This window comes from Lissotriton helveticus, chromosome 8, assembly GCF_964261635.1.
Source record: "Lissotriton helveticus chromosome 8, aLisHel1.1, whole genome shotgun sequence".
Classification (NCBI taxonomy): domain Eukaryota; kingdom Metazoa; phylum Chordata; class Amphibia; order Caudata; family Salamandridae; genus Lissotriton; species Lissotriton helveticus.
In genome coordinates this window covers 107,545,484-107,561,401 of record NC_136069.1, presented here as the reverse complement: position 1 = coordinate 107,561,401, position 15,918 = coordinate 107,545,484, and the positions used below count along the sequence as shown (strand labels likewise).

General features: G+C 48.8%; 1 protein-coding gene across 1 annotated transcript in view; it reads left to right on the top strand.

Moving 5' to 3' along the window:
• The window catches only part of LOC144772418 (E3 ubiquitin-protein ligase TRIM39-like), a 196,528-nt gene extending 181,277 nt beyond the window's left edge, over window positions 1-15,251 (top strand). Inside the window, exons 5-6 of the mRNA XM_078656713.1 lie at window positions 12,702-12,751; window positions 14,442-15,251. Coding sequence (XP_078512839.1) covers window positions 12,702-12,751; window positions 14,442-14,956 — 565 coding nt within the window. The 3' untranslated portion in view covers window positions 14,957-15,251. The remainder of the gene's footprint in view (window positions 1-12,701; window positions 12,752-14,441) is intronic.
• Window positions 15,252-15,918: the final 667 nt, after the last annotated feature.

Genomic DNA, 15,918 nt, shown 5'->3' with positions numbered 1-15,918 from the left:
TGCGTGCTTTATTGGGGCCAATTTCCCTTAACCATTGTAGTGTCTCTTCACTAATCTGTGGGGTTGATCTCGAGTTTCCCGTCCATGCATTTGTCTGCCCGGCTACGTGCCACCCCACCTGTGGCCTGTCAATCAGTATCCTTGGGCCTAGGTCTCAGTGCTTGCCAGTCTAAGTATTTACGAGTCGGAGTTGATGTGGCGTTCACCATGGGTGAATTTGTGAATAAGGACGAGATCTTGTTCACATAAATGAATGTAGCATTTGTCATATCAGCACCGATTTTTTCCTAATTAACAATGGGATACCTTAGTTAAGTTTACTTCTGGCATTTCCTCCAAACTCTTGAGTTACGATGATCCCTAGGTTCCTAATCTGGTTTCTGGTTTGAAGCCCTACCTTCTCTTTAGCCCATATCATAATCTCTTGTTGAATAGATATCCTGAGAGACTCAGAAAATCTCTGGCATGCATCTCAAGCTGTGGAACCGAGAGCTCTGGGTTTGATGTATACAATACTATGTATCCGCATACAGTGCTATTCTGGTTGGTAACTCTACAGCTTTGAAGGAAAGAATGGTCTAATCCTGCCGAATCATCTGGGAAAAGCTATCTATATATACACAGAATAGAATTGGCGACAAAGGACACCGCTGCCTAGTTCCCCTGGATAACTGAAACAAAGCTGTAAGTTTGCCATCCAAAATCTTAGCTGCCGGCACCTTGTGTAGCATTTGCACAACTCTAGTAACATTGCTGTTGAAACCATACTTCTGCAATACCTCTCAATGATAGAACAAATTAACGCTATGAAATGCTTTAGCAGCATCAATTCTTGCATTGTCAACAAGAGATTAGAGGCCTCTGCCGTGTCATTTGCACCAATATGTCAATGGGTTAATTCATACAGCATCCTTCCAGGCACAAAAGACTTTTGATCGAAATGGATCATCTATGGAAGGACATCTGATAACCTCTTAGCCACAATTTCTGTGATCATTTTGTAATCACAGTTTAACTAAGATATTGGTCTATAGGAATCTGCTAATCTAGCATCTTTACCCAGTTTAAGGATCATAACTACAGTTGCCTCATATTAGGAAGGTGAAATTTAACAGCCTTCCAGAGAGATCTTATTAAAATAAGATACCCAGAAAGAGACCAAAGAGTTTAACAATTTTTATAGAATTCAGATGGGATCCCATCTGGGCCTGCTGCTTTCCCTTTAATGAGCCTCCTAACCTGTTTCATTATCTCTCCCTCTGTGATCTCGTCTGAGCTTGCTGCTTTCCTTTTACAGAGCCTCATAACCTGCTCCCTTATCTCTCCATCTGTGATCACGTCTGGACCTGCTGCTGTCCCTTTACTGAGCCTCCTAACCTGTTCCCTTATCTCTCCATCTGTGATCCTTCCCCCTACGGCCTAAAATCTGCTGTTCCGTAAGACGTGGGTGTTTTTGTTTTGCAACCAGTTTTTCATTACTAAGCGGTCTGGGTTCAAATCTTCCTTATATAACCCACTAAGGCTCTGTCTTTGCTGTAGAGGATGGTGACAAGGTTTACACTGTCTTTTTGGGATTGAGGGGTATGTTTTTTCGTTTCTTTCTGTTTTCTTTCTCTCCTCTTCCCATTGGCTGGAATTTTGGGGCTGGGGGAGGGAGGGGGGGGGGGTGAACTTGCGCTCTGCTGTGCCATGGCTGACGGACGTCGGTGCCTACCGAGGACAATAGAGAGCGGTTACCCACGCCTGGTCTAGCCATGACTGCCCTCCATCACCCCAGACCCTAGCCGTAACAGTTACATTGCACCTCAGTCGAAAACATTTCAAGGGCTTTGCGGGGCACCTAAAATTCCCAACTTTTAGTGCGCCTGTAGATGTCTACGGGCTGGGAATGTCAGTGAGATTATTGGATGCTCAGAGGCCCTTCATCACAGTTTGTCAAGGGTGATGGTGTGTGTGTGGGGGGAGGGGGGAGTGGGGGTGGGCAGAGGCGACCAGTACTAATATTCTGTGGTATGCCATTGCCCGCACCATCAGCCTGACCCATAGCCCGACCCATAGCCGTCCAGTAAGAGCCCCCACCCCTTCACACCCTCCGCGGCCACTCCACCTCCGAGGCACTATCGTTTTTGAAGCGCAGCCCTAGGTCGGGCCCGGAGAGTGACCCAACACCAGCCTCCCCCACCGCTCCTTCCACCTCCTGCGCAGGATGTCCTGGGGATAGCAGACTTAGTTAGCCATACTCCCATGTTGGATAACCTGCACATCACTCACATTGCTCATGGTAGCATCTGCTATAAATTGACTGCAAAAACTGCACGCACAGAAGTCCCTCTTCTCCCCCCCCCCATCCCGTCTCGCGACCAATGCTAGTTGTCAAATGTTCACTCCTGCAGCCTTTGGCGTGCGGGAGTGAGCAGCGCGCAGGGTGGAAACATTCCTTTCCTCGTGGGTCAAATTACATAACGCACTATGCTTTCGCTTTTGATTGTATCTTTCACCAACCCCTGACTTTCACCTCCGGCCCATTTAATTGAAACAAACCTTCGCGGGTGAGGTCTGTCTCTCTAATCCTTCTCTGAGGGAGCTCATAATCTCTCAATTACGAGGAAATCGGCTCACAGAAAGGCCCATTATGTAGAATAGGCTGCCCTTAACGAGGTTTATAATAAGGAGTGATAGCGTGCCCCAGTTTTCCAAATGCGAGGCCTGATCCCAAGGAAAACACTGACCAGGTAATACAAAAACCACAGGGATTTACTAAAATGTTACATTTCTTTCAAAATTCCATCCTCAGTTACAGGGCAGCTATCGCCTAAGCTTTGTCTTTTCGGAAGGAGGGTGATTTATTGCTCATTCTGCAAAATTCTGTCTGAGGGAAGAGCGCATTAATCAGCCCCTCTCCGCTTCTTAGAAAAATATCCCCCTTTAGTCTGAAGTTTTAAAATATAATGTTTATGAAGGTGACCGCAGCACAAACCCGGCGAGCAAGACAGCAATGTTTACTTTCAAACACTCTGCTCCTCAGTTGGCCTCTGCCGGAGGGGCCATCGCCCAAAACAACCAGACCCGGACACATGTTTATCAAATAGCAGAAAAGGCCACCTTTATTTTAGATCAGGTAACTCCAAAATTCAGGCAATTGTGTTTATAATCTCAACAATTTAGTAAAACGTGCCAAAACCTTTAATATTTTCCTGCGTATAAAATATTAGCATATTCAGACCGAAACCCTCAATAGTATGTTATCACATTCCTTCCAAACCTTGTGTTTCATTTCTCTTCATTTGTTACCTTTACTCCTTTCACCTTTCTTTTGCCCAAAATCCAAGGTGGGCAAGCCCGCTCCAGACTTACCCACCCCAATACAAGCGCTTCAACTTGTCTTAAGCCTGGGAGCTACCCATCTAAAAGTGGCAAACGACATGCATTATAACATTTTTTTAATTTTATTTATTTATTATTTTTTTAGGGATGGGAGGGTGGGACTTACTAAAACAAAACACCTCCCGCCACCTAGCTGCCGCCTCCCTCGGTACGCACTGTGACGTTTCACAGCGCGCGCCCCTGCCTCCTACCTACCTGTCCTATCCCTGCGCTCGGTCTGGTCCATTGGGCGAAAGACCCCAGGGGGAGACCGCTCGCGCTCTGCTCCCCCTGGGGCCCCATTGGAGGTGGGGGTGGGGTGGAGCCAGGGACGTGGTCTTCTGTATTCTGGGAGATATCATGCAGCCCCATCCTGTTAATCCTTTCCAGAGTCGTCAGAAGCAGACATGCTGGCTGAGACCCCCTTGGTTACTCAGAGTCTGTTTCATTTTTGCAACATTTCTTCCGCCGGTAAGATTCTTCCTGTTTGTTTTGTAAGCCATGGGCCAGACATTGGAGGAGGGGGAGGGGTAGAGCCGGCTATAGCATTAGAAACAAGAAGAATCTTACCTTCCCCCCTTGTCTTCATGCATTTATAAATTAACAGGCTGGCGGAAGAAATGTTGCACAAATTTAAACAGACTCTCTGAGTAACCAAGTGTGTCTCAGCCAGCAGGTCTGCTTCTGACGCCTCTGGAAACTTTAAGGCAGCTCTAATCACTGTGCCTCCTTCAGAGCTCCCAACTTGCACAGTAATTATCTGCCGAGTGCAAGGAAGCATGAGTCACCCATAAAGCATTTTCAGGAAAGCCGTTAACAAAAAGAAACATTCTTAGTGGAGTGCCAGGACAAAAAGTAACAACCAGCATTTGCAATGCAACAGGTCTCGCATTTACACCAGTTTCGGCTATTGGCATTGTAAACGACAATGCCTTTTAGTTAGGTTTTGTTTTTTTAAACATGAATAAAACGCATTGTCATTTACAATGCCAATAGCTTAAATTTGTTTAAAAACGTGCTATCACAGGTGTATTTTGGTTTCTATAATAAAGGCCTGTTATTTCATGGCCGCAAGTAGAGGCCCTGAAAACCCTGACATGTAATATACCAGGTAGACCTTATGTCTCCCTCACTGATGAGCAGACAGCAAAACACTCACACTGCCTTGTGAAACCTCTGAAAATTGCAATAATCCTCCTTTCCATGCACCCCACAACTGTGAGGTTTAATCGCTTTAAAATACTACAAGTTGTAAATACAATTATGGCCATAATTTTAAAAATAAGCAGAAGGCGGCCTTCAAAAGAACGTGAACCTTTAACACTTCACCGCTAAACGGGGCCTTGTGCTGCAGCCGGGAGGAGGCTAGCCTGAGGAAACGCAGAGGCGTCCTGATGTGAATTTGTGTGTGTGGCTCTGTGTGTGTGTGTTGGGATCTGTGTGTGGCTCTGTGTGGTAGCTTTTTTTTGTAGGTGGGTCTGTGTGAGGTTGGCTCTGTGTGAGGTTGGCTCTGTGTGAGGTTGGCTCTGTGTGAGGTGGCTGTGTGGGTGGCTCTGTGTGGGTGGCTCTGTGTGTGGGTGCAAATCCAATAGGTCTCGCATTTGCGAGAGATTAAGCTATTGGCATTGTAAATGACAATGCCATTTATTTATGTTTTAAAAACTAAAACATAAATAAAAATGTCATGAGCAATGCTAATAGCTCTAACTTTAACAAGGCCGAGACCATTGCATTGTAAATGATTCTTAGGTCACCGCCTAGCGAAGGCTGTGCTTGCTCAGTTTCACTGGGGAGAACTGATGTTTTGCAGAGTGGGGCTTGAACCCGCCCCCCTTCTCCATTGGCTGGCTTCCTAAACGGAGGACAGCCATTGGAGGAGAGGGGTGTCACTCCGTTTAAGCCTCGTCTTTTTGGGATTCGGGGGTGTGTTTGGGTTTCGCCTGCCAAAGGCTGCGCTCTGCGCAGCCTTTCAGCGCAGGTGAAATCCTATGTCGACAATAAGCACTTCGGGAACGTCCCCCGGCTCTCATTGGCTAGCTCCATAAATGGAGGCTAGCCATTGAGTGCCGGATCTGTCCGTCAAGGCCGGACCAGATTCGGGGGCGTTCCCGAGATTTTTTCCCAGGGCGGAGTTACGTTTTTTCCCGTTCCCTCCCCTTTCACTGAAAGTGAATTCAGATGCGCTGTCCATTCCCGCCCCCTCCGTGTGCCTTTCCGCCCCCCTCGCTGTCCTGTGCACGTTTCCCGCCGTCCGTGTCCTCTCCCGCCCCCTCCCGCCGTCCGTGTCTTCTCCCGCCCCCTCCCGCCGTCCGTGTCTTCTCCCGCCCCCTCCCGCCCCCTCCCGCCGTCCGTGTCTTCTCCCGCCCCCTCCCGCCCCCTCCCGCCGTCCGTGTCCTCTCCCGCCCCCTCCCGCCGTCCGGGCCATTATAATATTAAGAAACAAGGTGTTGATTGAATTTGACGCACAAGAGTTTTGACCAAGGCACCTGGCGCCGGATTTAAACTCTGTTGATCAGGCAAGTAAATGGCTGATCAACATCTAGTCCTTTTCAGTTGCAGGTGGTTGATAGCCCAGAGACACTTGTTGCGTCTTGTGCACGGTGAAATCAGTGCCCGCCATGTTGTGAGAGGACAGAGCAGGGTTGATGGAGGGGAGTGACGGCTGCTCCTCTGATTCACAGCTGGAGCCTCCCCCTCTGCAGAGCTCGTGACGGCGTCGGCACTGCACCCAGCACGGTGAGGAGTCCGAGCCTTGCCCGGGAGAGACAGAGCAGGAGGCGAGCTGCAGAGGGCACGGGGCGCCCCGAAGGATTTCTGCAGCCATGCCAGCCGTAATTGTCACCACCAGGTCAGTCTGCCCCAGCACTCAGTGCTTGTGAAACTAAGCACGCAGCATTGTTGTTATTTTCTCTGGGAACTTTGTCACACTGACGACGCTGAACGGAGTGTTTACTTGCTGAAAGCAGGCTGGGCTCCCCAGCCACCGGTGGTTCTATACACAGCAGCAGCTTGCTTTTTATATGTGCAGCTAGCAGTCCCTTCTCTTTGCCTATTGCTTACTTTACTTTCTTATCCAGAAAGCCAATCTTTTTGCTTGCAAACGGTTCTGGTCCGTTGGCGGTTCTCTTTTGCCACTGATGAGATCGTAGTTGCTTATGCATTGTCTCTGGTTTTGTTTTGGTGGTGTAGTTGTTTCTGGCACTATTACAGATATACTCAGACACGGCAGGGTTCCGTCAGACACTGTTATGGTACAAGTTATTATAGGCACTGTCGTATTGAATTTCTGAGAAATCTGAATTATTCTTTGGGTACTTTTGGTCCTTTTCAGGTACTGGGGTGGTTTTGGCCTGACACTCTTATGATTTTCTGGCACAGCACGTTTTGCTATGGCACAGTGCTGGTCCTGTTGTGTCACTTGGGTTCTGTTTTGCAGTTTCTGTGTGTCGACTGGCCCTGTTGCTTCATTCTCCTGTCGGAGGGGGTTGTATTCTGCTGCTGTTAGTATGTTGCAGTCCAGGCCCTTCGAACAAACGTTGTCCTTTTCTGGTTCCCACCTAGCCCCTTACGAGCTCTCTTCCTGGTACGGCTTTCCTCCTGTCGTCTCGTACTGCCTGAGGGTGACCTCCTGTCGTCTCGTACTGCCTGAGGGTGACACATGAGAAGCGAGCAGCAAACTGCACACGGGACACTTGTTTATTTCTTGAAGTGACTTCCACTTACAGATCTTGAGCAGCATAGCCATGTATGAGGTGACAGATCTCACTAGCTCCTACCTTAAGAGATCAGATCTATCCCTCAGTTTACACTGACCTCGCAGATCCTCTTCATACATAGAGATCTTTTAAACTATGTAGATTTGGCAGAATTAGGTGTGCATTGCTTTTTACAGGTACATCGAAAACTCTGCATTTATATACCTTGAATGCCCAGCATCTAGAGTAGACCATAAAGTCCCCATTCTGCTGACATGTACGCTGTAATTAATATTTATCTTATTTTAGGAACCGTATCTGTATATGATTGTTGATGTAAGTTTTGGCGGATGTTGGAACGAGCTCTAATGCAGACACAAGGTATACATGTTAAATTTGGAGCAAATTGATTCTTTATCAAAATACTGAAATGTTAATCTCATATTTAGAATGAGCTGAAAATGTAAAAAAAAGATGGTTTGCAGTACGAGCTGCATGTTCCAATGTTCATAGCTTTCAATACGAGGGTGTGTTGGAGACGAGGTTAAATGTCCTCACCTGTGTCATGTTCCCAGTTTGTGGGAAATTGTGGAATCTCAGATCGAAACAGGCATTGACAACACCAGTAAGTCTCAACTTAATTTGCCAATCTATGTAAACACACACATTCACAAATGTATTTCCATGTGCTGCATGCACAAATGCTGTTTATTACATTAAATCCTGTCGTGTTGGCCTTGCCAGTGCTGGGAAAAAGGATTGTTCTCTGTATGGAATACATATAGGAAATAAATAATTGAATGTGACAAGCAGCGCGATGATTGAGTGTACAATTCAAATGCCCTTGTCCCTCATGCATTTCCTGGAAGGTAGAAAGCAAATAGGCACTAGCTTGAGGTCAGAGAGTATTACTCCACTGGATGACGCCAAATCCCACTTTAAAGAATTTGTAACAGTACATCTTGCTGACAGATGCGTTGTCAATTGATACCAGAAAAGATTGCTTTCTGTAAATAGTGCATGTGTGGGATAGAGAATTTCATGTGTGATGATTCAGTGTACTTTCGGGTGGATGTAAAGCCCATTCTGCTTATAAATAAGTTATTGGTAACAGTAGGTCTTGGGGACAGCTATGCTGTCAGGCAAGACCTCAAACACGAGCATTAGCAAAGCCAATATATTTCACTCTTGAGACCTAGTGGCTTTACTACTGCTTTTTAGCCATTCTGTTCTAGGGGAGTAACACTGATGGCACTAATTGGGTGGGGGGGAGCAGTACAAGGGGTATTGAGGAGAAGCCGTTGGTGACAGTAGGAAGGTGCAGCTGGGGGAAGGAAGGAGCACAGTCTGGGTATGAGGAGGAGAAGCAACGAGTGACCGAAGGAAAGGAGGTGGGATGAAGCAACATGGATGGCAGGCATGGGACATCCAAAGCACAGTGGTATGCAGTAGTGTACGAGGTTGTTATTCCTCCACTATAGTTGTACGCCGTCTTCTTCCCAGTTCAGTGGTATTTGTCCCTCGCAGTTACAATTGCAGCCTCTCTCGTGTAGTCAGGACATAATGTTTCTACTTCTGTGGTTTCATTTAGCTATTTAAGGTACTCTGGGAGTTGTTTTCGTTTGAGTGGCAGGCCGGATACCAATTGTTCAGAATAGCCAAGCACTGGAAACATGGCTGTGCTTGCTTCCCTGCCCCCTGGCTGTGCTTGCTTCCCTGCCCCCTGGCTGTGCTTGCTTCGCTGCCCCCTGGCTGTGCTTGCTTCCCTGCCCCCTTCGCTGTGCTTGCTTCCCTGCCCCCTCGCTGTGCTTGCTTCCCTGCCCCCTCGCTGTGCTTGCTTCCCTGCCCCCTCGCTGTGCTTGCTTCCCTGCCCCCTCGCTGTGCTTGCTTCCCTGCCCCCTCGCTGTGCTTGCTTCCCTGCCCCCTCGCTGTGCTTGCTTCCCTGCCCCCTCGCTGTGCTTGCTTCCCTGCCCCCTCGCTGTGCTTGCTTCCCTGCCCCCTCGCTGTGCTTGCTTCCCTGCCCTTTCGCTGTGCTTGCTTCCCTGCACCCTCGCTGTGCTTGCTCTCCTGAGTGTGTGTGTGTGGCTCTGGGTGTGTGTGTGTGGCTCTGGGTGTGTGTGTGTGTGTGTGTGGCTCTGGGTGTGTGTGTGTGTGGCTCTGGGTGTGTGTGTGTGGCTCTGGGTGTGTGTGTGTGTGTGGCTCTGGGTGTGTGTGTGTGTGGCTCTGGGTGTGTGGCTCTGGGTGTGTGTGTGTGGCTCTGGGTGTGTGTTGCTGGCTCTGGGGGTGTGTGTGTGGTTCTGGGTGTGTGTGTGTGGCTCTGGGTGTGTGTGTGTGGTAGTAATTGCTGTCTGCTGAGCTCGTCCGTAGGGTACAATAGGTCTCACTTTTGCGAGAGATTAAGCTATTGGCAATGTAAATGACAATCCATTTATTTATCTGTTTTCAAAACCAACACATAAATACAAATTTTGTCATTTACAATGCCAATAGCTCTAACTTTTCCAAAGGCGAAACCGTTGCATTGTAAATGCTTGTTTTTACTTTCTTTCTGTTTTCTTTCTCTCCTCTTCCCATTGGCTGGAATTTTACATTCCAGCCAATGGGAAGAGGAGAGAAAGAAAACACCCCCCCGAATCCCAAAATGACCGTGCGTTTCTCCGAGGCATTTCTACTTCGCCTCGGAGAAACATGGTGGTGTTTCCACCACCTCGGCTTCTTTCTCCCGGTTGCCTGCTCGGACCCCTTTCTCTTGTCTTACTGACATTGTTTCTCGTGACTGCAGGCACTCAACCTTCTGTGCTGCTGTACAGGGTTTCCAATGCACATCGGTATACTTGTCAATCATGCTCACTTTACAGCCCTGCACCACATACAGTCTGCTTTTCTGGGACTGCGAGACAAAGCATTGAGAAAGGAGCGAGGGAAGGGGAAGGTAGTGGGTGCGCATTCCTGGAAGTAGCAGAGGTGACGGGCACTACCTCTATATAAATCTTGCATAAGGAAATGCCCGCCGCCTTCAGTTTTCCATTACACATAATGTGTACATTTTAACCCCTGCAGGAGCCTATCCTGGCTTTCTGGTTGCTTGCTTCGTTTGACCAGAACCGGGCAGGATGCCGTAGAAAAGCAAACGTGTGATTAACTCGAAGAGATTGCTCAATCCAACAGCATTACCCTACAGGGCCGGACTGGGAACCAAAACCGGCCCCCACCTGTGCGGCGCGCCGGGGGATTGCCCGCTGCCGCTATGGCCAGTCTGGGCCTGTTACCCTATGCCCCGAAGAAGCGGAGGTGAAAGGAGAAGCGAAAATAGAAATGCAGTTAAGGTCGTAAGCAGGGGTTTGAGTTTGAGTTTCCGGGTATTGTGGGAGGGGGTAGGGGGGAGGGGCGGCTGGAGTGAAGTCACACCTCCAACAGGATCATGTGTGGGTAAAAGATAATGTGCGCTGTAGAAAACATAAGCTATGGATTTTTTTGTGTGAACTGCTTCTCTGAGGCAGTGGCACCGCCTAACCCAAAATAATTGCCCCTCCCTACAGAATGTGAAGACGGTCCCCTCAGTCTCCAGGATATTCATTGGTGTTGGACTGAATGGGCCTCTCTGAAGGGCTGGTGGCCCCAGGAGGTTTAGGGGTTATCTACGCCGCAGGGGCTGCAGTGGCCTGTGATACTTCCCTGCTGTGTGGGGAAAGTAATGCTGGGGAATATTTACTAAAATATCACGCAACGCAGGCAGCATCAGAGGTGCTGCGTTGCCTGAGTAGGAGGAAGCTGAACTGTGCCATATCTCCTAAGATGTCACACTCTTCAGATCTCCCCCCTCGCTGGAGCACCAGAGGCAGGAGGAGCAGCGCAGCCAGCAGCTGCCATATCTCCTAAGATGTCACACCCTTCAGATCTCCCCCCTCGCTTGGTGCCAACATCGGCCCAGACCCCAACCTGCTCATGACAACTTCCCAAATAACAGACCCCATACAATGTGTTTTGTTGGAGAAAGTTGTTGCAGCTTTATTTGCATAAACATTATGCCAACATGTTGGGTTATCTTATGGGCGATCCAGGGTCAGGCCGCCCCTCGCGACCTTCCCACCTGATGAGCCATAAACCCCCCGTGGTGTTAGCCGCGGGGGTGTTGTCAATATTGGGGGAAGGTCTAACCCCCACCCCCTGGCAGACCTCCAGACCACCCTTTACTCACGCCCCTCCCCCTACTGGGGGGTTGAGCGTTACAGGCAACCCCCGGTTGCTCAGGAGCCCGAAGGACTAACGGGGCGCCGTCACTCCTTCAGGATCCCACCGAGGATCTCCCTGGGGATAATTTGCTCTCGCACCCTTCCTGTGCTCCTGTAGAGGGTACCCTTCTGTACCTTCCTGCGTTGGATCGCCCTGTAACTCCGCCATGGCTCTGGCCGCCGCCGCCCCAGAGCCCCCCCACCTTCTAGAGTTCTTTCTTTACGACCTGCTGCTACTAGTGCTTCCGCTGAATCTATCAGGATGAGGGCCATCTTCACTTCTGATAGGTGTATACCATCTTCATCAAAGCACCCTGTGCATTCTGCATGTAGCAACCCCTATCTTATAAACCAAATCCACGTTGTTCGGTGCATTTGTGCATAGCGACTCCAGGTCGCACAACAGCACATCAAAATTGAGGTCTGTGCCTAAATCTGCCTCTTAAGGACGTATGTAATACTTGTAGCAACTTGACTCACAACGCCCCACTTGTTTTATGTGTTCCACTGGCAAACCTGCCTGGAAAGCTGTGGTTGATGCCCCTATTCTAGAGGCGTGGCTGCAAAAGCGCTTGTCCTGGACCTCGTTGCTTGCAAATTCCAAACACACCTGTATTATGTGCTGTATTTGGTCAAAGGGTCCCATCAGCATGCATCAGGAGGCCCCTCGCCTGGGGGGGCGCAGCGCCAGGTATCTCGCAACTAGGCGCACTGAGCAGTACTTGGCACTTCCTCTGTCTGTGTGTGTGTGGGGCTCTCTGTGTGTGTGTGTGTGGGGGGGGGGTGTGCGCAAATGCAATAGGTCTCGCATTTGCAAGAGATTAAGCTATTGGCATTGTAAATGACAATGCCATTTATTTCTCTGTTTTCAAAACCAACACATCAATAAAAAGTTTGTCATTTACAATGCCAATAGCTCTAACTTTTGCGAGGTATAGTTAGCTGAACTAACTATAACACCGGAATTTCTATTGTTTTGTATGAATGAAATGTCCAACTAACTATAACGTGCCTGAAACCTATGGTTTTTCTGTGAATTTTTAAGTATATACACAAGACTCCACAAGGAGCAGATGCAACCTGTTTGTCAGCCCTCCTTTCACTGATCCAACGGACGCTCCTAGAAGACCCACGCTGAGGCACTCCGTGGCCTCACAAGAAGCGCACTGGTCTCGCTGAGCTATTTGGCTTAGAACACCCACTTCCTATCAGAAGATATTGAAGGTACTGTTGGGTATCGTTAGAGCTTTGACAGAAGCGTATGAACAGTAACTCACACTGAGCTCTGGTCCGCAGGTGCTGCTCTTAATACTGAATCTTATTTCAAATACAGGTCTTATGTGATGTTCATCCTTTGTTCCTGTAGCTGTCATTGCTCTTTAATACAAAGATCATGTATGTGTTATTACAGGTGTGATAATATGAAGATTCAGAACCCAGAGGCGGTGAAGAGTTTTAAAGGTAAATATCATTGCGATGATTGGCTCTGAATATTACTGTTCATGAAAATTATATGGTATGTTGTGGTATGGTATGGTATGGTATTGTTTCGGGTGATATGTGAGATATTCTGGCTCAGGCCCTGTAGTGTTGCTACAGGGTGGTTGAGTTCAGTGAAGTATTCTGGCCCAGCCCCTGTAGGGTTTCTGACATGGCGGTGGAGTTCAGTGAGATATTCTGGCCCAGCCCCTGTAGTGTTTCTGCAGGGCGGTGGAGTTCAGTGAGATATTCTGGCCCAGCCCCTGTAGGGTTTCTACAGGCCGGTGGAGTTTAGTGAGATATTCTGGCTCAAGCCCCTGTAGTGTTTCTACAGGGCGGTGGAGTTCAGTGAGATATTCTGGCCCAGCCCCTGTAGTGTTTCTGCAGGGCGGTGGAGTTCAGTGAGATATTCTGGCCCAGCCCCTGTAGGGTTTCTGACATGGCGATGGAGTTCAGTGAGATATTCTGTTTCTGACAAGGTGGTGGAGTACAGTGACTTATTATGGCTCAGCTCCTGTAGTGTATCTGACACGGCGGTGGAGTTCAGTGAGATATTCTGGCTCAGGCCCTGTAGTGTTTCTACAGGGCGGTGGAGTTCAATGAAATATTCTGGCCCAGCCTCTGTAGTGTTTCTACAGGGTGGTGGATTTCAGTGAGATATTCTGGCTCAGCCCTTGTAGTCTTTCTACACGGCGGTGGAGTTCAATGAAATATTCTGGCCCAGCCTCTGTAGTGTTTCTACAGGGCTGTAATGTTCAGTGAGATATTCTGGCTCAGCCCTTGTAGTCTTTCTACACGGCGGTGGAGTTCAATGAAATATTCTGGCTCAGCCCCTGTAGTGTTTCTACACGGCAGAGGAGTTCAATGAAATATTCTGGCTCAGCCCCTGTAGTGTTTCTACACGGCAGAGGAGTTCAATGAAATATTCTGGCTCAGCCCCTGTAGTGTTTCTACAGGGTGGTGGATTTCAGTGAGATATTCTGGCTCAGCCCTTGTAGTGTTTCTACAGGGCGGTGGAGTTCAATTAAATATTCTGGCTCAGCCCCTGTAGTGTTTCTACAGGGTGGTGGATTTCAGTGAGATATTCTGGCTCAGACCCTGTAGTGTTTCTACAGGGTGGTGGAGTTCAATGAAATATTCTGGCTCAGCCCCTGTAGCGTTTCTACAGGCCGGTGGAGTTTAGTAAGATATTCTGGCTCAAGCTCCTGTAGTGTTTCTACAGGGCGGTGGGGTTTAATGAGATATTCTGGCTCAGCCCCTGTAGTGTTTCTACAGGGCGGTGGGATTTAGTGAGATATTCTGGCCCAGCCCCTGTAGTGTTTCTACAGGGCGGTGGAGTTCAATGAGATATTCAGGCTCCGCCCCTGTAGTGTTTCTACAGGGCGGTGGAGTTCAATGAAATATTCTGGCTCAGCCCCTATAGTGTTTCTACAGGGCAGTGGAGTTCAGCCCCTGTTGTGTAGTGTAGTGAGCAGTCTAGTGCAGCGCGCTCTAGTGTAGTGAGCAGTTTAGTGCAGCGCGCTCTAGTGTAGTGTGCGGTCTAATGCTGCGCTCTCTAGCGCCGCGTGCTCCCTCCAGATGTGGTGTAAATTAATTGCATGTAAAACAGAAGCAGTAATTACAGTCTTTCTTTGTGTCATTAAATCTCTAATTGTGAATCTCTTCTCTGCAGTGATGGTGACTCTGGATCGTGACACGGCTCATCCACAGCTGGTCCTGTCTGAGGGGGGGAGACGAGTGAGATACACGGACACAGCACAGACCCTGCCAGACACCTCCAAGAGATTCACCACCTGGACCTGTGTGCTGGGGAGCGAGGGGTTCACCTCCGGCAGACATTACTGGGAGGTGCAGCTGCTGAGGCAGGGGGGAGCGTGGGATGTGGGGGTCGCAGCAGAGTCTGTGAAAAGGAAGGAAGGGATCCCATGGTCCCCTGAGGGGGGAGTCTGGGTTGTGCAGGGGGCGGGGGGTAGGTACACGGCTCTCACCGACCCTGAGACCCGTCTGTTCCCTCGTGAGAATCCCCTGAAGCTGGGGGTGTATCTGGACTACGACGGGGGGCGGCTGTCCCTATACAATGCTGACTCCATGGAGCTTCTCTACTCCTTCCCGCAGGCCCGCTTCACGCAGAGGCTCTTCCCGTACTGCTGGCTCCTGGGAGGAGGAGTGGAGCTGAGGCTGGTGTGAGAGCTGCAGGGAGCTTCAGACCCTCATCCTTCCCTCCCACACCCCTACAGAGGAGGAGCAGAGCGGAGGCCCCCCTCTCATCCACGGTTTGAACTCCAACATTCCAAGGAACTTCTTCACAATCACCCTCACCTGTTTCCATGACAACCAGAAGCCTCACCTGAAACTATGCATCTTTTTTCCTTGTACATTTTAAAAACAAGGGCAGACAATGTTTCCCGTGTGAGTCATGCACCAATAACGCATGTAACATGATAAAGTCTCAGCAGAATTAAACAAGCACTGGCATATTCAATAGGTCTCGTCTTTGGGTCCTTATAAGTCTTTAGCCAGAGCAATGTTTCTAAGGTATGTTGTAGAGCAGTGTGGCTGCTTTGCTCCGTACTGCAAACCTGGTGTCTAGTGCTGTGACGTGCAGCAGTGGCATGGTGTGGTGTGTTGTTATAAGGTATGTGTTGGTGAGATGCATGTGGGTGGCATATGCAGCTTTACAACAAAAATCGCTAAAGTTACCTTTACATTTTTATTCTCGCCTGAAAACCACTGAACACACAAGGACATGTTCTTTGCCGCAGGTATCTTAATCCTCTGCGGTACTTTAGCATCAGTGATAACAGCCACTAGATAAAGCTTCCATTTCCGTCCAGCAGGAACCTTAATCTCCAAAATTACCTTTACATTTTTATTGTTGCCTGCAAACCTCGAAATACACAAGAGCATGTTCTTTGCAGCAGGCATCTTAATCCTCTGCGCGACTTTAGCATCAATGGAAGCAGCCACTAAATTAAACTCCCATCTCTCTCCAGCAGTTAAATTAATCGCCAAAGTTCCCTTAACATTTTTATTGTCGCCTGAAAACGTATGAACACTCAAGGACATGTTCCATGCAGCAGGCATCCTAATCCTCTGCACTACTTTAGCATAAGTGGAAATAGCCACTAGAAAAGACTCCTATCTCTCTC